Source organism: Protopterus annectens, chromosome 6.part0 (genome assembly GCF_019279795.1).
Source record: "Protopterus annectens isolate FY-2018-M chromosome 6.part0, PAN1.0, whole genome shotgun sequence".
NCBI lineage: Eukaryota > Metazoa > Chordata > Ceratodontiformes > Protopteridae > Protopterus > Protopterus annectens.
Genome location: NC_056737.1, coordinates 1,535,672,784 through 1,535,694,074, shown reverse-complemented (window position 1 = coordinate 1,535,694,074; position 21,291 = coordinate 1,535,672,784). Strand labels below are relative to the sequence as shown.

At 44.3% G+C, this 21,291-nt stretch overlaps 1 protein-coding gene across 1 annotated transcript in view; it reads right to left on the bottom strand.

Annotated features, from left to right (window-relative positions):
- The window catches only part of CFAP221 (cilia and flagella associated protein 221), a 761,152-nt gene that overhangs the window by 96,969 nt on the left and 642,892 nt on the right, over positions 1-21,291 (bottom strand). The window contains exon 8 of the mRNA XM_044073677.1: positions 21,062-21,221. Coding sequence (XP_043929612.1) covers positions 21,062-21,221 — 160 coding nt within the window. The remainder of the gene's footprint in view (positions 1-21,061; positions 21,222-21,291) is intronic.

The following is a 21,291-nucleotide window of genomic DNA, read 5'->3' as shown; positions in this document are numbered from 1 at the left end:
ATAGACTGGTTCAAGTTGGAATCTGAACATACTTTTGGTAAACAAGTTGGATTTGTTTGGAGTGACACCCTGTCATTGTGGAACAACATATATGGGGGTTTAATAGATAATGCTTGTAACTCTGAAACCCTCCTAGCTGAGGTGATAGACACTAGGAAAATGGTCTTCCATGTTAAGAACTTTAAGTCACATGATGATGAAGGTTCAAAGAGAGGAAGAATTATTTTGGATAGTACAAAATTCAGATTCCATGGTGGTAGTGGGGGCTTAATGGGTGGTCTCAAAATATTTGGTCTTTAATTCCCAAATGAAAATTTGAGATTGCTGCTAGTTGTACTCGAATAGTAGCTGCGGCTGCTCCTTCATTAAAAAGCTTTGTCAAAAACTCTAGGATGGAAGATATAGGTGCTGAGTAAGGATCAATATGATTCTCTAGTGCCCAGATTGAAAATCTCTTCCATTTACTGAGATATAATCTTCTGGTAGATGTCTTGTGAGAAGAAATCAGGATATGTTGTGCTGCAGAAGAAAGTTTTTTTAGCCTGGCTATACTTGGAATTGGAGCAGTCAAGCTGTCAACTTGAGGGTCTGATGGGATAGATGGAGAGCCCCTAAAGAATGGATCAGGAGATCTGGCACTGGGCCCAGAATCCAAGGCTCTTCCTGAAGATGAGGCTGTAGGAAGGGGAACCAAATCTGGCGAGGCCAGTAAGGGGCTATCAGAATTAAGGTCCTTCCCAAAACACTGGCTTTCTGAAGAACTTTGGGTATCAATGGAAAAGGGAGGAAGCATAGAGGAGACCCAGAGGCCAATCCTGTACAAGTGCATCCCTTGGGGATTCCCCCAGAGGGGGGATTAGGGCAAAGAAGCTGCTGCATTTTGTGTTCATGGATGTGGCAAAAAGATTGCAGCATGGTTGGCCCCATTTTTGGAAAATCATTTCCGCCACTTCCTGTTTTAGGGACCACTCATGAGGCATTAGAATTGCTCTGCTGAGTTTGTCTGCTATCACGTTGGATTTCCCCGGCATGTGCATTGCTATCAAAAAGCATTGGGAGGAAGTTGCCCATTACCATACTCTCAGAGCCTCTTGACAAAGGGGATAAGATCTGGTTCCTCCCTGTTTGTTTATATACCACACAACTGACATGTTGTCTATCTGGATTACAATTGTTCCTAATGGAAGAGAGTGTTGGAATGCCTGCAATGCCAGAAGCACCGCTCTCATCTCTAGAACATTGATATGCAAATGGGCCTCATGATCCTGCCACATGCCTTGGGCTGCCCTTCCCTGATAATGCCCCCCCCCCCATTTGGGAGGCATCCATGTTCACTGTGGCTAGAGGGAAAGGGAGAATGAAGGGACACCATAAGGTCACTTGATCTGAATGTAGCCACCAATGTAGGTCTCTCCTGCAAGATTCCATTAGCATTATCTGATGGGACATCGGAAGTTTCTGCATGGACTATTGGATAAATAGGAGCCACTGTACGATTCTCATGTGCATCCAAGCTAGGGGGATTACACTGATCTCTGCTGCCATCGTACTTAATACTTTGAGAATTGTCCTTTATTGAGTCTTCATTTTTGAGAGGAAGTCTTGAACCTGTGCTTGAAGGGTCTGTATCCTGTCTGGTGGAAGTTTGACCATCATTGTAATAGTGTCTAACTCTCTGCCTATAAAAACGATATATTGAGATGGCAATAAGGCAGGTTTTTTGTAGTTTCTTGTAATTCCTAAAGGAGCACAGAGATGTTAAGTAGTGTCTCTTGCTTGTGAAAGTAGATGCTTGGTGGTAGCAGTTAGGAGCCAGTCATCTAAATATGGAAACACTCAGAATCCAACACCTCAGGTGAGCCGTAACCACTGCCATACATTTGGTGAACACTCTAGGGGCTGTAATGAGACCAAAGGGCAGAGCTCGGAATTGGTAATGACTGGCTCCCAGCTGAAAGCACAGGTGACTCCTGGATGGCCTGTCCATTTTTATGTCATAGTACACATCCTGTAGGTCTACAGAACACATCCAATTGTCTCTTCCCAGAAAAGGGAGTATCGACAGCAGTGTAACCATCTGGAACTTTGTCTTTTTTACAGATTTGTTCAGTCTGCTGAGATCTAGTATGGGTCTCCAGTCCCCTGTTTTCTTTGGAACTAAAAAGAACCTTGAGTAAGTCCCAGAGCCTATCTGGTCTGCGGGGACCAGTTGGATGACTCTTTTTTTCTAGCAACTTCTGAACTTCTATGGTTGCTTGTTTCCTGTGACTGGGTGGAACGTCCGGAATCCTTTTCATTAGTGGGGGGTGAAATGGAAAAGGGTATAGAGTAACCTCTGGATATGATACTTTGTACACACTTGTCTTTTGTTATTTTTAGCCAGGTGTCTGGGTACAATGATTAGTGACCCCTGACTGCTTCCAGAGAGGGACAGACGGGCCTCCTTTCAGGAGCACTGAAAGGACTTACCAAAGAAAGATTCTCGGTCACCCTGGTTTTGCGGACCCCATCTGCCACATGGCTGGTGTCTTCCATTATTACCTTCTGCTCTGCCCCTGGAGGAAGGTTCACCACGTGTATCTTGAAAGGCTCTCTGGGAGGATTTTTGAAACCACATTTTCCCTCCCTTTTGACCATTGGGATAGGGTCTAGAAGGTGTGGAAAAATGGACTCCAATGGCAGAGAGAGTCTTTCCTTCTGTTCACACCTGATTAGTGTTTCTTTGACTTTAGGCCCAAACAAGGATGAGCCATCGAAGGGGATATTAATGAAGAATGATTTGAAGGGTTCTGCAAAGTTACACAAGCGCATCCAGGAATGTCTCCTAAGGGAAATTCCTGAACCCGCCGATCTACTAGCTCCATCGGCTGCATAAGAGATGAGCCTCATGGATGAGTTAACTACTGAATTGAGGGTGGAGAGCTGGGAGGATACTTTATCTACCTCTCCAGTAGCTACAGAACCCTGAAGAGTACCTCCAAGCTCCTTTAGGAGATCTCTCTGTAACCTGGTGAAATGAGTGAGGTAATTCAGGTACCGTAGTGTAAAGGTCACTGAAAAGAACATGCGCTTACTGTATCTCTCCATCATGCGCGACTCTATTCGGAGGATGGACAGACATGGATGTTTCTGATAACTCCTTTTTGGTGGCTGCCACCACCACCACCATAGCATCTATGGGTGCACCTTTTGTGAGAAATGTCTTGCCTTCGGGGGGATGTTATTAATTTATTTGGCCTCCTAGGGACAGGTTCCACTGTGTCCAGAGACTTCCACTCCTTTCAACAAACTAATTCCATGAGCTCGTTGAAAGGCAGAGACACCCAAGTGGCAGAAGGTCATGATCCCAAAGCCTTCAGGTAAATGGACTCCTCGTCAGAAGGGGTGGTGGACTTACAGCCACCTCTCTGCTTAAGAACCTCTAAGATGTCCGCAAAAGAGACATCTTCAGAAGGTGACTGTGAGAACCCTTCTGATTCATCAAGGTCCTTGTCTGATGTAAGTGACTCCTCCGGGGAGTCCAAATGCATCCTCTTACATAGTCTGCTCTGGGGTACTTCTTCAGATGGGAATTCTGGAGAGGTTCTGGAAAAGAGGGGTTCATCCTCTGGGGCTTCCTAAGGCTTCAGGTCTCTATGCTGCTGTGGGATCAGCTGTACCAAAACAGAAACCGGTGCCTTAGGGGGAAGAATAGGAGGATGTGACAGAGAGCATGCCCGTGGGGGCAATGCTCTCCTCATAGCCGCAAAAGCCCCCCTCCCATGATCCAAGAAACCCCGCAGTTCTGAGGAATCAGAAGATTTCTCCAGTACCACAGGGGGAAACTCTGAGACAGAGGTAAGAGCCGAACTCATGCATGCTGAGGTCTCGAGAGGCAAGTTCAGACCCGATAAAAACTCGGTTTGATTGTCCTCCCCAGACCCAACCAGAGAGTGTCAGCTCCTAGACACCTCTGATGTCACCAAGGTAGTCAGAGCAGTCGGAGCCGAAGATGCCAAAGTAGGTCTCGGCCCAGAAGGCTCCACCACTATCAGTTCCACACATTCCAGCTCCAAATCCACAGTTTGGGTTGGAGGAGGAGGAATTGAAGGACGGGTCCAGTCAGTTCCAAAGCCGATTGCTTCAATTATGACAAAATTATGTCCAGTGCTGGCATTCTCAATAGATTCTGCACCAGACAATCCATATCATAGTCTGAAAGGCTCCTGGAAGAACAAGAGGATGGGGCTGGGGATACCCCAGACTGTAATATTGGTGACCTTAATGTAGGAGAAACCTGCTCCAATGCAGGTGAGTGGCTCCAAACTTGCAACACCATTTTCCTAAAACAGATGGAGCTGAGGTGGAAGGCCGAACAAGTTGAACTGACTTTGACACTTTCAAAATTTTCTTGGACGGTTCTGATCCATCAGAATATGTAGATGATGCTTTTTCAGAGCCTCTAACTGATTTTTGAGAGGAAGAGATTGATTTTTTTGGAGGGCTTTGACCCTGTTCTAAAGCTTCTGAAAATATAGATTTAAGTAGGCCTTTGAGGATTAGCTTATTCCTTCTTTCATAAAGGACTCTGGAAACCCAGCTACTGGGGATGTACAAGCCAGTGCATTTCTTTGTGCCAGTCCCAAGCCCGGATAAATGGGGAGGGTTACATCAGGAAGGGCATCCAGTGTAAAACCTCTGCCAAATAACACATGCGGACAACAATACAGATTTCCATACCTGATCGGTTGAGGTCCAGGTTAACAATGACTGCCACCAGTACTGTTAGCCAACAGGGTGCTGGCAGAAATTGCGCTACTGTTGGCCGAAGGAGGACAAGGAGAAGAAGAGGGGGAAGGCATGCCTGAAAGCAGAAAGAGAGGAGGAAGGTTAGGAGTGTAGTAGTGAGGGTAGGAACTTTGAATGTTGGCAGTATGACTGGTACAGGGAGAGAGCTGACTGATATGATGGAGAGAAGGAAGGTTGATATATTGTGTGTGCAAGAGACCAGATGGAAAGGGAGTAAGACCAGATGTATAAGAGTTGGGTTCAAATTGTTCTATCATGGTTTGAATGGGAGGAGAAATGGGGTAGGGATTATCCTGAAGGAACAGTATGCCAAGAGTGTTTTGGAGGTGAAAAGAGTGTCAGATAGAGTGATGTTTATGAAACTGGAAATTGATGGTGTAATTATGAATGTTGCTAGTGCATATGCTCCGCAAGTTGGGTATGCAATGGATGAGAAAGAAAAATTTTGGAGTGAGTTGGATGAAGTGGTGTTGACTGTAACCAAGGGTAAGAGACTGGTGATTGGAGCAGATTTCAATGGGCATGATGGTGATGGGAACAGAGGGGATGAGGAAGTAATGGGCAGGTATGGTGTTAAGGAGAAGAATGCAGAAGGTCAGATGGTAGTGGATTTTAAGAAAAGGATGGACATGGCTGTGGTGAATACATATTTTAAGAAGAGGGAGGAGCACAGGGTGATGTACAAGAGTGGAGGAAGATGCACACAAGTGGATTATATCCTATGCAGGAGGGCCAGTCTTAAGGAGATTGGAGACTGTAAAGTGGTGACAGGAGAAAGTGCAGTTAGGCAGCATAGAATGGTGGTCTGTAGGATGATGTTGGTGATCAAGAAGAGGAGGACAAGTGTGAGATTAGTGCCAAGGATCAAATGGTAGAATTTGAAAAAGGGTGATTGTGAGGTGGAGTTAAAACAGGCACTGGGGGGGCTGTGAAGAGTTACCGAATAGCTGGGTAACTACAGCAGAGATGATAAGGGAGACAGCTAGAAAGGTGCTTGGTGTGACATCTGAACAGAGGAAGGAGGAAAAGGAGACCTGGTGGTGGAATGAGGAAGTGCAGGAGAGTATACAGAGGAAGAGGCTGGTGAAGAAGAAGTGGGATTATGAGAGAGATGAAGAAAGTAGACAGGAGTATAAGGAGATGAGGAGCATGGCAAAGAGAGAGATGGTGAAGGCTAAGGAGAGTTGGATGAAAGGTTGGACACTAAAGAGGGAGAAAAGGACCTGTACCAATTGGCTAGACAGAGGGACCGATCTGGGAAAGATGTGCAGCAGGTAAGGGCGATAAAGGATAGTGAGGGAAACTTACTCACAAGCGAGGAGAGTGTGTTGAGCAGATGGAAAGAATACTTTGAGGGGCTGATGAATGAAGAGAATGAGCGAGAGAGAAGGTTGGATGATGAGGGTTTAGTGAATCAGGAAGTGAAACAGATTAGCAAGGAGGAAGTACGAACAGCTATGAAGAGGATGAAGAATGGAAAGGCTGTTGGTCCAGATGACATACCAGTGGAAGCATGGAGGTGCTTAGGAGAAATGGCAGTGGAGTTGTTAACCAGATTGTTTACTGAAATCTTGGAAAGTCAGAGATGCCTGAGGAGTGGAGAAAAAGTGTTTTGGCAGCTATTTTTAAGAATAAGGGTGATGTGCAGAGTTGTAGTAACTACAGAGGGATAAAACTGATCAGTCATAGCTTGAAGTTATGGGAAAGAGTAGTGGAAGCTAGGTTAAGAAGGGAGGTGATGATTAGCAATCAGCAGTATGGTTTCATGCCAGGAAAGAGCAATACAGATGCGATGTTTGCTCTGAGACTGTTGATGGAGAAATATAGGGAAGGTCAGAAGGAGTTGCATTGTGTCTTTGTGGACTTGGAGAAAGCATATAATAGGGTGCCTAGAGAGGAGTTGTGGTATTGTATGAGGAAGTCAGGAGTGGCAGAGAAGTATGTAAGAGTGGTACAAGATATGTATGAGGGTAGTGTGACAGTGGTGAAGTCTGCAGTGGGAGTGACAGATCCATTTAAGGTGGAGGTGGGATTACATCAAGGATCAGCTCTGAGCCCTTTCTTATTTGCAATGGTGATGGACAGGTTGACAGACGAGATCAGACAGGAGGCCCCATGGACTATGATGTTTGCAGATGACATTGTGATCTGTAGTAAGAGTAGAGACCAGGTTGAGGAGATCCTGGAGAGGTGGAGATATGCTCTAGAGAGGAGAGGAATGAAGGTCAGCAGGACTAAGACAGAATATGTGTGTGTGAATGAGAGGGAGGACAGAGAAATGGTGAGGATTCAGGAAGTAGAGATGGTGAAGGTGGATGAGTTTAAGTACTTGGTATCAACAGTTGAGAGTAATGGTGAGTGTGGAAGAGATGTGAAGAAGAGAGTACAGGCAGGGTGGAATGGGTGGAGAAGAGTGTCAGGAGTGATTTGTGACAGACGGGTACCAGTAAGAGTGAAAGGGAAGGTATACAAGAGGGTAGTAAGACCAGCTATGTTTGTATGGGTTGAAGGCGGTGGCAGTGACAAAAAGGCAGGAGTCAGAGCTGGAAGTGGCAGAGTTAAAGATGTTAAGATTTGCATTGGGTGTGACAAGGATGGACAGGATTAGGAATCAGTATATTAGAGGTTCGACTCAGGTTGGACAGTTTGGAGACAAAGTCAGAGAGGCGAGATTGCATTGGTTTGGACATGTGCTGATGAGGGATGATGGGTATATTGGGAAAAGGATGCTAAGGATGGAGCTGCCAGGTAAGAGGAAAAGAGGAAGGCCTAAGATAAGGTTTATGGACGTGGTGAGAGAGGACATGCAGGCAGTTGGTGTGACAGAGCAATATGCAGAGGACAGGAAGAAATGGAAACAGATGATCTGCTGTGGTGACCCCTAATGGGAGCAGCCAAAAGAGAAGAGAAGATGAAGGACTCATGAGCTGAAGGAGTGACAAATTGAGCAAGACTCCTGTAAATGCAGTGCCCTCAAACAATAAACACAATCAGTTTGTCCATCCGTAATGGACTTTTTTTTAAAACACTTGGGTCACCTCTTAAAACCTGAAGGTTTGGCCTCTTTAGGCTGCTTTGACATCCTTAAAGCAATACAGTACAACACACACCAAGAAAAAAAGGAAAAAAAAGCCCTCTAATTAAAACGGGCTCAATAGCTCTCTAAATAAAATGTGCTATAAAGAGATAACAACAAGGGATTAACACACACAAGCAATTCCAACAACTCCTTGCAGAAAAATAGCACTCTGCTAAAACTTACAAACATATTAAAGATATAAAAGGAAAACAGCACTCTAATTAAAATGGGCTCAATATCTCTCTAAGCAAAAAGTTAATACACTAGCCTTAACAGCAGGCTGACAACAGAAAAATATTTCAAGCAATTACCAAAAATATTTCTAATAACTCTAATAACAACAATTTCTATACTAAGAATATATATAGCACACTTTTAAACTAACGTACGAAAAATCCTAAGTAGGATAGAGGACTTGAGGCTTAATAACACATGGCCAGATAAAACTAACAAAACACTATATATTAGGAAAAAGAAGTTATGTCCTCACCATAACGTTCCATCTGAGTAGGTAACTTAATTTGTCTGCAACCTGTCGGTGTCGGATCCGATTCAGATCCGAGCCGGCAGCTTTCCAAGCTAACAGATCCGAGCTCCAAGCTCCTCCCCCCTACCCACAATGCCCCGCCATCTCCATCTAATCCTCAGATCGAGTTTGCCAGAAAAAAAGGCAATAGGAAATTCTATAACCTAGAAATGGTTACAATACATACCAGTGATGTCAATTGAATGAAGACATATCCTGATTCCTTGATAGTGAACTAAAGGTCCGGGGGATGGAGGGCGGGTCGGTTGCAGACAAATGAAGTTACCTACTCAGATGGAACGTTATGGTGAGTACATAACTTCTATATCTGAAGTAGTTAACTTCATTTGCTCAGCAACCTGTGGGACAGAGTCCCCAGCTACCAGCAACTTGGGAGGCCCTTATGGAAGGATATTCCGGAGCACTGCGGAGCCAAACAATGCACGTCCTCTGGATATTAAATCCAATTTATAGTGTGTAATAAAGGTATGAGAGGAAGCCCAAGTAGCTGCTGAGCAAATGTCATCCAAAGAAACCCTTGACCAGAAAGCAGTAGACATGGCCATAGAATGGGTAGAATGGGCTCGCACTCTCAGGGGCTCAGGATGACCAGAACTTTTGTATGCTAGGAGAATGCACTAGGAAATCCATCTAGCTAAGGTCACTTTAGTGACTGGCTTCCCCAGACAGGATTTTGCAAAGGAAACAAAAAGTTGATCAGATTTTCGAAGATCTGCTATTCTGTTTAAGTAAAAACGTAACTGTCTGTGAACATCCAGACAATGAAGTCTGTATTCTCCTTTGTTTTGGAAATTTGGAAAGAAGACAGGTAGATTGATGGACTGGTTGATGTTGGCTTCTGAAGCCACTTTGGGCAGAAAAGAAGGATTAGTCCTGAGAGAGACCCTGTCTTTATGAAAGATGATGTAGGGAGGTTTACTGCAAAGAGCATGAAGCTCTGATATCCTTCTAGCAGAAGTAATGGCAATCAGGAAGGCCGTCTTCCAGGATACATATTTTAAGTCGACTGAAGCCGCGGGTTCAAAAGGAGGCCCAGTCAGAGCTTGAAGAACTAGGGTAAGATCCCATGGAGGCACTGCATCTTTAATAGGGGGTCTTAACAAAAAGGTTCCTTTCATGAATGTTTTGCATATCTTGGAGGATGCTAGAGGCCCTGAACTGTTTCCAATGTGGTAGTGGGAAATAGCTGCCAACTGAACTTTAATAGTAAAAGCACTAGCTCCTTGATCAAAGGTATGCGAAAGAAAGTCTAGAACTGCTGGGATAGGAGCCGTGAAGGGGTCTAAGTTCCTGTCCTCTGCCCAGACAGAGAAACATTTCCAGTTACTCTTGTAGATTTTCCTGGTAGATGGTTTATGGGCGGCCACCAGGATGGCCTTAACCGAAGAAGATATACCGGGAGTCCTAGCCATTAAGGGAACTGGATCAACCAAGCTGAGAGTTTGAGGTAGTCCAGATCGGGGGTCTTCAATCCTAAAGGATGAGAGATCAGATGCGGATTGGGATCTAAAATTCAGGAAGGATGTACTAGATGAGACCACAGGTAAGGGAACCAGGTTTGATGAGGCCAGAATGGGGCTATGAGGATAAATCTGCTCCCCAACCAACGAGCTTTCTGCAAGAATTTTGTCATCAATGGAAGAGGAGGATAAGCATACAGAAGACTGGATGGCCAAGCATGAAATAGAGCATCTCTGGGGGCTTCCCCTGGTGGGGGAATCAGAGCGAAGAACTCGCTGCATTTTGTGTTTGAAGGCGAGGCGAAGAGATCGCAGCAAGGTTGACCCCATTGGAGGAAGATTTGTTTCACTACTGCTGGGTTCAGAGACCACTCTTAAGGTGAGAGGATCGTTCGACTCAACCTGTCCGCCAAGATGTTTGACCGACCCGGGATGTGCGTTGCTATGAGAAAGCGGTTAGTGGATATCGCCCATTCCCATACTCTTATTGCCTCCCTGCAAAGTGGATAGGATCTGGTTCCCCCCTGTTTGTTTATGTACCAGACTACCGACATGTTGTCTGTTTGAAGTGCAATAGTTCCTGGAGTGAGAATGGGATGAAGAGCCTGCAATGCTAGAAGCACCGCCCTCATCTCCAGGACATTGATATGCAGTGAGGTCTCTGTGAAAGTCCACGTGCCTTGGACGGATCTGCCCATGCAATGCCCCCCCCCCCACCTGAGCAGAGATGCATCCGTAGTCACCGTGACTTGGGGAGGGGGTATAACAAAGGGGTGGCCTTCTCGAAGATCTCTGGAGCGAAGCCACCAAAGAAGCGACTCCCTGCAAATCCTGCTGAGGAGAATACGTGTAGACAGGGGATGAAAAAGAATGGACCATTGAACTTGTAATGTCCATTGAAGGATTCTCATTTTCAGGTGAGCAAAGGGCGACAGATTGATGGCCGCTGCCATGGATCCCAGGGCCCTCAGGACTAGTTCCGCTGGGGGAGCTGATGATTGTAAGAGGTCTAGAATGTGAAGGCTTAGACTGCAAAGTCTGTCCGCTGTCAGAAAGACTCTGGATTGAGTAGTGTCTATCCTGGCCCCTATGAATTCCAAAATTTGAGTAGGTTGAAGGGAGGATTTCTGGTGGTTTATCGTGATCCCTAGGTGGCGGGATAGGTGTAAGAAGTAGTCCCTGCCTGAGCAGAGTTGATGCCTGGTGGAGGCGGTTAGGAGCCAGTCATCCAGGTACGGAAAGACCTGTATTCCCTGAAGCCTCAGGTGGGCCCCTACAACTACCATGACCTTGGTGAACACCCTGGGGGCTGTGGTGAGACCAAAGGGTAGGACCCTCAACTGATAATGGCTGGCTCCCAGCCAAAAGCGGAGGAACCTTCTGGATGGTCTGTCCATCAAAATGTGGTAGTACACATCCTTGAGGTCTATCGAGCACATCCAGTCATTCTTCTGCCAAAGTGGGAGAATGGATTGAATAGTGACCATCCGGAATTTTTCTTTGGCGACTGACAGGTTCAGTGTTGACAGGTTGAGAATGGGTCGTAAGTCCCCTGTCTTTTTTGGCACCAAAGAGAACCTGGAGTAAAAGCCTGATCCGGATTGTTCAGGGGGGACGTGCTGGATAGCTTTTTTTCTTAGCAGCCCTCGAATTTCAGATGCTGCTGCCTCCCTCTGATCGGGTGGAACATCGGGGAGTCTTGCTGATCGGAGAAGGTGAGATAGGAAAGGAATTGAATAGCCTCTGGATATGATTCAGAGCACCCAGTGATCTGTCGTAATGGACTCCCATTTCGCTAGGTATTCCGGGAAGCGCCCCCCGACTGCCTCCAGAGAGGAGCAGTCGGGCAACCCCTCAGGGCTGCTGCGAGGGTCAATCTGAAAAAGGTTCTCTCGACCCAAAATTCTTCGGACCCCCTCTGCCCCTGGGCCGATGTCCACCCCATCCTCCTCTGCCTCTGAAGGACGAGGGATCCGGAGCAAAATGGGATTGTTGAGCTTTCCGGAACCACATCTTCTTCTGTCCTCTTTGATTCCCGGAGTAGGACCTCTGAGGAGCCGAGAAGCGGATCCCAATGGCAGACAACGTCTTCCCATCTTTCTCACTCTGGAGGAGCGTATCGCGGACAGTTTTGCCAAAGAGCGTAGAACTGTCAAAAGGGGCGTTCGCAAAGGACGCCTTGAAGGGTTCCACAAAATCGCAGAGATGGAGCCAGGCCTGTCTACGTAAGACGATGCCCGTTCTGCTAGCTCTAGCCGCTCCCTCCATAGCATGGGAGAGAAGCCGCATAGATGTGTTGGTGATTGACTTGAGAGTGGCCATTCGAGCCGAGAAGGTCCACTTGTCCTTGCCCGACATGGACTCTGGGGGTGACCCAGCGTACTCTTTAAACAGGTCCCGCTGGAGCCGAATCACATGTGCCATATAATTCAGTGACCTTACAGAGAAGGTCGCTGAAGAGAACATCCGCTTTCCCAAACGGTCCATCATCCGAGACTCCTTGTCTGGAGGATGCACCAAGGAACTCTCCTGTGCTAATTCCTTTTTAGTGGCAGCCGCCACCACCATGGCATCCACTGGGGCACCCTTGCTCCAAACTGTCCTGTCCATGGGAGGGCTGAGGATCCTGTCCGGTCTCTTGGGTATTGGCTCGACAGTGTCCACCTCCTTCCATGCCCTGGTAGTTATGAGGTCTACCAGGGGGTCGGCGGGAGGGGACACCCAAGAGGTAGATGGGCCTGTGTCAAACTCCTCCAGAAACACAGACTCATCCGAGGAAGGTTTTTGGGCAGACCACCCCCCTCTAATGCGTAACATTTCCATAATGTCTCTGAAGGAGACGTCTTCGGGGGGGTGACCTTGGGGAACCTTCCCCTTCCTCTAAGTCTGTGTCCTCCGTGAGGGACTCGGGTGAGTCCAAGTGCCTCCTCTTGCACTTTCGTTTATGAGGGACCTCCTCGGGGGGGGGGGGGCTGTCCGAAGAGGCCTCACCAACAATGTCTTGTTCCTGTGCGGGAACAATCTGGGACGTAGGCGCAGGCTGTCCCTGGGGCCGGATGATGGAAGAAAGGCCCGTCTGAGTGGGAATGGTGGGTTGATCCGTAGCAAGAGCCTGGGGCCTTGAATCCCTCGAAAGGACCCTCTCCACGACGTCAAATGCTGAGGGGGAACTGCTTTCCCTTGGATTCGAAAGCATTCCCCTTGGATCCGACATGCGGATCGGCACCGAAGGTGACCCGACCGGATCCGAAAGGGTAGTGTGCCCCGACCTTAACGGAGCCGAAGGCCCGCTGACCCCTCCGGATCTGATGCTCAGCTCACGGCCCCGAGAGCTCAGATCCGAAAATGGATCTGACAGACTCGAAGGTACAGTTGGCGTCGAAGTAGGAAACACTGTCGGCGCCGACCCTACCCCGGCTCCGAAGCTAGTCAGATCCGACAGCTCTGAACCCCGAAAGCAGGTTGGAGAAGGAGCAATGGGGGCGAAAAAAGGTGTCAAGCTCCCCCCTAGCGGGGGGGGGGAGCACTCCCATCTGCATCTGGGCCTGGAGAAATTGACGCATCATCTGGTCCATATCTGCGTCTGATAAACTTCTGGTGGATCTAGATGAGGCCACCAAAGCCGGCCGGGAAGGCCGCCTGGATGACCTTGAGGGTGACCGGGTCTCCTCATCCGGCTCTGGGGAGAAACGTGGAGAACGGAGCCGGGAGGGGGGAGGCCCGGAGACCTTAAGGGGAGAGGCAAGCTGTTTAGACGGCGGTGCCGAAGGGGTCGAGTCGGACTACCTCTTGTGACTGCGATGCCTTTCCTTCTCTCTCTCCCTATCCTTTCTATCCTTTTTTCTGCTGTCCCTTTCCTCCTGGGCCAGCGAGGGAGGATGAGTCCCAGCCAGGGGATCAGGAGCGGCAGGTGGGGCAGCCGCAGCCACGGCTGGCGCCACTGAGGATGATGAAGCAGAGTCCGGGGGCAAAAGGCCCGCCAGAATAAGCTTCGACCTCCTATCTTTCAAAGCCCTGGGGTTGAAGGCTGCACAAATAGTGCAGACCGAGGAGAGGTGATCAACCCCCAGGCACAGGACACACCGAGTGTGGCCATCCGCTGGGGACAGCTTATGGCCACACTCGGTACATTTAGAGAAAATGGCTTTAGGGCTTTCAGCCATTGTAGAAGAGGAAAAGGAAAAAATAGGCCTACAAGGACACACCTTCACACACGCAGAGAGGGGAGGGGAATAAATCTAACTTAACCAAAAAGTTAAAAGAACTACCCAAAAAAGGCTAGAAAGATAAGGGGAAGTTCACACACACAAAGTTAAAGAAAATTTGACAGGAATTCAAGATTTAAATACTACACTTGCAGTACTACACTTGGAGCTCGTTCAGAGAAGCTTATGGAAGCCGCGGCAAACGAGATCTGAGGGTTAGAGGGAGATGGCAGGACATTATGGGTAGGGGGGAGGAGCCTGGAGCTCGGATCTGTTAGCTTGGAAAGCTGCCGGCTCGGATCCGAATCGGATCCGATACCCACAGGTTGCTGAGCAAATGAAGTTAACTACTTCAGATAAACACTATAAACACTCGTAAATAAATAATAAACTATCAATATAGTAAGACTGTATAAAGAATTTTTTTTTAAGTTTTAAAGTTTTAAAGGAGAAAAAAAAACAATTTCACTTAGTCAGAGCTAGATGAGATGCTAGATCCATTTCAGTGGCAAATGAGATCTGGGGAATGCCCTACAATATCATGGGACAGGGAGTGAGGCATGAGCTAGTTGAACACCTCCAGCTTTAATAAATGGTCGAGTCAGAACGGAGGATCAGTTTCAAACCTATCAGTACAGAATGAAGGCAAGATAGGACAACTTCACATTGTAGTATAAAGAAGTCTTCAGTGTCATGCTGGAATCAAGTAGGGATTGACTGAAAGACCTGAAGAAAAATATAGAAAGAAACATGGTTAGACATATGGTGGAAAAACACACATATAAAGAGTATACATTTACCAGGAATAGTTCAGTAGATGGGAAAGAGTTTTAGGGCAATAGGGTGTGTTGCAAAAGACCAGTGAACTAAAGATAGAAGGAAGAAATATATCTGACCACACTCCAATAGCAGTTACTTTAGTAAAGGATGTACACAGATAGAAGAGTAAAATAAGATGAACATGAGAGCTATTTATGTGAAAATGTCAAGGAGAGGACAGACACAACGGGATGGTGAAGGAGGTCATCCAGGATAACCAAGAAGACAGAGAAGAACTTGAAGAGATCTAGTGAGATGAAATAATGGCAGCAAATGAAGGAAAGAATATAGAGGTTGAAGAAAAGAGATGGAATTTTGAAGTGGTGTAAACAAAGCTGTTAGAGGGGAAGCTCGTGGAAATACAGAAAGAAATATGGGAAAGGGCTCAAGTGTAACAGAAGTGTCCTAAAGGGAGATTGATTTATATTTGGAAATATTAATAAGGATTGGGATAAAACAGGAAGTGGTGACATGGCCAGTGGTGGATTAAGTGTACCTTGGGCCCCAAGCTGTTTTCAAACCATGTTTTTTAGGTCCATGAATAAATGTATGTGTCTTTTTATTCACCTTCCCAATTGGCTGATAATGCTGAATTTTTGCAGTACACATCTCCAGAGTCAACAGAGCCAAATCATGGTCAAATGGGGTGCTATGTAGAGTAATGAACCAGACCCTACCAACCATACCAAAATCCCATTACTTGGCTGTCTCTCACTAGTTACTATATAACAGTGCTCAAATCTGTCAGGGAATATACTATTTTCTTCTTTTCCTTTACAATTATCACAGAGATTTGGATTTCATTTAAAACTTCTACTTAAAATTTTATAGCAAAAACACTCTCACATTGAAAACACACTTAACATGTGAAACTAAAAATCTCTTCTTTTGAAACTCACATTTAGTGAAAATATATCTGGCAACCCATTAAACGTCAAGAGATATGCTTGGATCTATAGTCAAATAGCATATAGTGAACCACTAATTAGTGGCTATGTGGAGGGTGTAGGAATTCAAACAACAGATGTCTAATGCATTTGCTAACAGCTTATGACAGCCCAGTGGACTCAAATGTCCATTTTCATGGGCAGCCCAGGAGTACCGCTTGGAGAAGTTACCTGGTCAGAGTCACACAGCTGATGAATTAAGGTTGAGGGAATCAAACCCTGTACTACAGGAAGCAGCTCATTAACAACTCATTGCCTACTTATCTGCACTAAGTAGCAGGTAAACTACTGTAGTCCAACAAATTGCATTTCACAACATATGTCTACTAAAAAAAATATATGAATTGAAACTGAATACATAGTTAAAATACTAACAGTAAACTCATAAATTTCATGCTGTCCAGTTTATTCACAGAAAAATAATAAATACACTGTCAACAGTTAATAAAATAAGGTAACAAAGGATCATACGTAAAGAATATGGCTTATATGATGATGCTTCCATTTATTACAATTGATTCTTACAGTCAGTGCCTTATACACCCATCAAGTATAGCTCATTGTATGACTGTACACCTCAGATATTTGCTTGAGATCAAGTGAATGAATAAATTCATAAATATTGTCCCCCTATCTACCAACTCCAAGATTATACTACAGTAGGGAATAGGGCAAATTTAAAAATGGTTTCCTTCTTTTACCTTATGCATTGTGGTACTTCTTGGTTGTTAGCCAACTATGGCCATTTGATGAATTATATTTTGCTGTTAAGCATGCCCAATACATTAAACTTTTGCTGCTTAATGTTAGATTACTAGCCGTTCGCTGTAATTATTTTTCAATGCGCGAATATAGACATGACCTGACCACTCTAAATCTATCCAAAATGCCAGAATGTCTTGGTCAGGAGAGTTAAAATGACTCAGTCTTTGTCTACATCTGTATTTTCTCTGCCACCAGGTGTCACTAGGCACCTGCAGCTTTGACACGGTTGAGACAAGCAACTCGTTGTGGAAGATAGCTAAGCTAGAAGCTACAGCAATCATCTTCATGGGTTACAAAGTAGACAGAAAAGGTACAACTTTGACTTTTAAAAGACTTAACGCACACAACACTGCTGCACAGAAAAAAACACTATGAATCACAAAGAGGAACGAATGCTGCCTTCTTTATATAAGATAGTTGCAGAATGTACAGTCAATATTCACTTATGTAATTGCTGCCTTATTTATGAGTTCTTCCTAAATATACAAAACCCGCTACACCTAAGCACGACTATGAAAATTTCCCATACTTCGGCAGCATTCTGAACATTCTCAAAGTGAAAAGTAAAATATCTTTCTAGAATCTATCACTGCTTAGTTACTACTAGTTAAAATCTAAAAGAATCTTTAAAGCAGAAGCATGCTTCTCTGAATGAGCAAGTATATAGCCCAGACAGGCAGGGCTTTTACATCTGCAGCTACCAAGCATAAAGTGTCAGAATGAAGCTGATACGCTAAATATGTAACAAACAACTCTCAAGCTGTTATAACAACTATTTTGCCCTTCAGCCTTCAGGTTAAACTTAAAACACAGTTTAGTGAGAAGTTATGATCCTTTATGATGAATTTTCTCTCTTTAAAGTTTTAACAGGTTCATAAAAAGAAATGAGTCAGAAAAGCATTGCCTCATTTCCTAAACTAACAGGGTTCCGAAGTAAGTGTTATTGAAAAATGTACAGCCTTTTATTCATTTGTAACAGATGCTGCTGATGGTTCTTCACTTTCTATAAAAGGCCACATTTACTCTGTAGTGAAGGAATCTATAGAAACTTTTCTTTGTTTCATCCTCCTATTTTTGTAATGGTTTCCTTTAACATCATTCAATTTAAAGGTACCTGTATCAGATTTTTTTCTGGTTCTTCTTAGCTTTATTGCAACTTCTTCTATTCAGTCTTAAAACTGTTTGTTTTTCTATCTTATCGACTTAATATGTAAAAGACAGGATTTAACAGTTTTAAGTCCTCTAACCTATATAAGTAAGTTAGTGCTCTTTAGCATCAGTAGTGTAGCTAGGGTGGCACAAAGGGAGCAGCCATCCTGCAAACAAAGTACTAGGGGGCATAATCAGCAGATTTTGGTTGGTAGCAGTGTTGCTAGGTTGGAGTGAAGGGAACACCTACCCTGGGCATAAAGTACTAGCAGGATCAATCAGCAGATGTCAATCAAATCATTCAAATGCCAGTACTGCAATTTTGGTCAGAAATGAACCACTTAGCATTCCATGTGTTATATAAATTCTACCAGCTTTTTGCTACAGTTTAAAAAGAAATATTTTTTTCTTTTAGTTTCATAGGTTGGTACTAGGCTATCAGCCCTAGGGCCTATACAAGCCTAGCCGTAACAATTCCCTGGATATTTCTTCCCACAATATTTACTTCCCTGTACCCCTGTCTAGCAGAGTGACTGACATGATCCCCAGGGTGAATTTCCTACCTCCCATCCAATCATCAAGGTTCCTTTTGAAGAGGGCCAAGGAGGTGCCCTGCTTGAGTGTATGGGCAGTCTATTCCAGAGTATGGGGAGTCTCTGGGTCAGGAACCTATCCCTCCAGCATGTTTTGTTCATTGTGAAGACAAGGTTTAGATCCCTGGAGTGTGTGGCTCTGAGGGTTGGGATTTCTTTAAGTGGAGCATGTCCAACAGCTTAGGGTTTGACATGGCCTTGTATGTTAAGCAGAGATCGCCTCTGAGTAGACGATATGCCACAGTGTATAGCTGGAGTTTTTTTAGACGGTCAGCATATGGCATCTGCTTTAGGCCTGTGATTCTTTTAGTGAGGTATTTCTGTGGCCTTTCCAGCTGTTGCAGATGTCTTGTGAGGTACATACCAAACGGGGTGTTATACTCTATAATGGGTCTAATGAGGGATGAGTATAGTGGAACAATGACCTCCTTTTTCCTGGATGAAAAGCCCTTAGTGATGAGGTGTGCCACATGGAAGGATTTGCTGACTGTTGTGGTGATGTGGTTATCGAAGGTGAGACCAATGTCAACCTGTGTCCTTAAGTCTCTCATCACACTTTCGGTGTTTAGTGTACTGCCACCTATGTGGTAATTCATGGGTACATGTTTTTTTCCCAAAGGGGATAACTATACATTTCTTGGCATTAAGCTTGAGCCCATGGCTCTGGCACCAATCATCTGTTTCTGTAAGGCCCTTTTGTAGAATATCCACATCATTTGGGGATTCAATAATGACTCCCAGTTTGCAGTCATATGCGAACTTTGTTAGCCAGAGTCCCTTAGTGTTGGCCTGTACTTCAGAGAAGTAGATGCCAAACAAGAGCGGTCCCAGGACTGAACCCTGAGGTACTCCACTTGTCACTTGTCTGGAGCTGGATTTGGAATTAGAACTTAAAAACTTAGTGTTCTGTGGTACAGAAGACCTTTTTTGTCCCTTAACTTACAGAGTGAGGTGGTCTGCCACATAGGGGATGCCACAGGGTGCTTCAATAGCTAGTTGCACTTCTGTTCAGTTCCCTAAAGACAAAGGCATACTGTAGAAGAGGGTCTTTAGGAGATATTCATCTACGACAAGCACATTTTATTTTATTTATTGAATATTTGTTGACTGAGAAAGTCTGACCAGGACAGAGCCTATTTTCAGTGGTGGCCCAGGAAGAAATACTCCAGATGCATGTCATTGGGATGTAGGAGGAAACTGGAGTACCAGGAGGTAACCCACACAAATGCAGGGAGGACGTGCAGACTCCACACAGAAGGCAACCAGTGTGAGAATCGAATCAGAGAATCTCTTGCTGTGAGGTGACAATGTTAACCACTGTGCCACCCATTTACTACTAATTTGTTTATTTTTATTACTAATTTACAAGCACATGAATTACTAATTTACAAGCTTAACAAGGGAAAGCCACAGCATGAATAAAATCCATTTAGAGTCCAAGTAAAGTGGCAATTTGTCAAAAAAGGAAAGGTACTGCATTTTTTAATACTCGGCTACAAAGCTACACCACAATCAGGCTTTTAAGCAGTATCAAATGACAAACTACTTGGAAACTTAAAAGGCAGTTAAGTGATTAATGATTTTATATCAACAACTGGTATTAAACATAGTGTGGGATAGCACTGCTTTTACAAGGGACATATACAAACTGATGCTGGAGAAGAAAGCAAGGACATCACACCATCATTACCTTTACAAAGAAGAATGTACAACAGCTAGAGAATACTGCTAGATAGTAACAAATAATGGATGTTGTTAAAACAACCGCCCTAATGAAAAATAGATACATTTAAAGTCATTCTGCTCTGCAGAGTGCAGAAATTAGAAGGTTGTAGATACACTAGTGTGTATATGTGCAGACATGGTTATTCAATAAAATAAGATAGGAAGGATTTGTACAACTGGTAGGTTGTTACCTTTTATGGCTGTTAACCTTCCCCTAAAACACAGCAAACAAGACATAATAAGAAGACACGTCCAGGCACAGAAATACAAAAGGTAGAAATAACATTTTTCATTGAAAAGCAAAAGAAACGTACTATGACATAGGAATGCTGTTCTTGATAATACAAATCATGATATTTGTATGTATATTAATCTTTTTCTTAATGCAACAAGAAAGATACTAACTATAGAGGGAATTAAAACAATTAGAATGCCTTTAAAGAGTAACTTTTCAGATTTTTCCTTAAAGTATTAATTTTGCCTAGTAACTTAGGTCTTAGTCATTTTTAAACAACATATATTGTACTCCCAATTAAACTAACAAAATTAAAACAGCTTTTTCTGTGTATGACTAAGGCAAGTATTGTATGAGATTTTAGCAGAAGAACAAGAACTTTAAATTACTATCATAATAATCTAAACCTCTCTTCCACTGTTTAGGGCTGACATAAGTAAATCTTCCTAAGAAAGCCATGGAAATAAACAACAATAATTTGCATTTTGAACTCAGTATACTGTATTTAATTTCACAAAATATTGGCAGAAAACTTTATAAATGTAAAATTTCAAATAATTTCCCAGACTTATTCATTATTTCACACTGACAAAAGTTTCAGGAAACGTATCACTTGAAACACTACCTCATTAAATTCTATAAATCATTTATACTGTTAAACACAAATAGCTGTAATCTGTTTAAGCAAATAAACACAGATAACACCACAGATGCAAAGGAATAATGTTCACAACTAAATGGTATGGTACCTTAATGCCAAGTAAGGTGACGATGTTCCAGTAAATGTGCAGACATATGGTTTTGAATTGAATTGTGATATCAACAGCTGCACTTTCATCTGTGCAGTTCCATATTCAAATGGTGTAAATGTAACAACCACATCCACCGTTCCATTAGCTGGAATGAGCCCTTCAAAGACAATCAAAAATTAACAGTTATGTGAGTACTCAGCCACAATGATGGGTATTTGAGATGACAC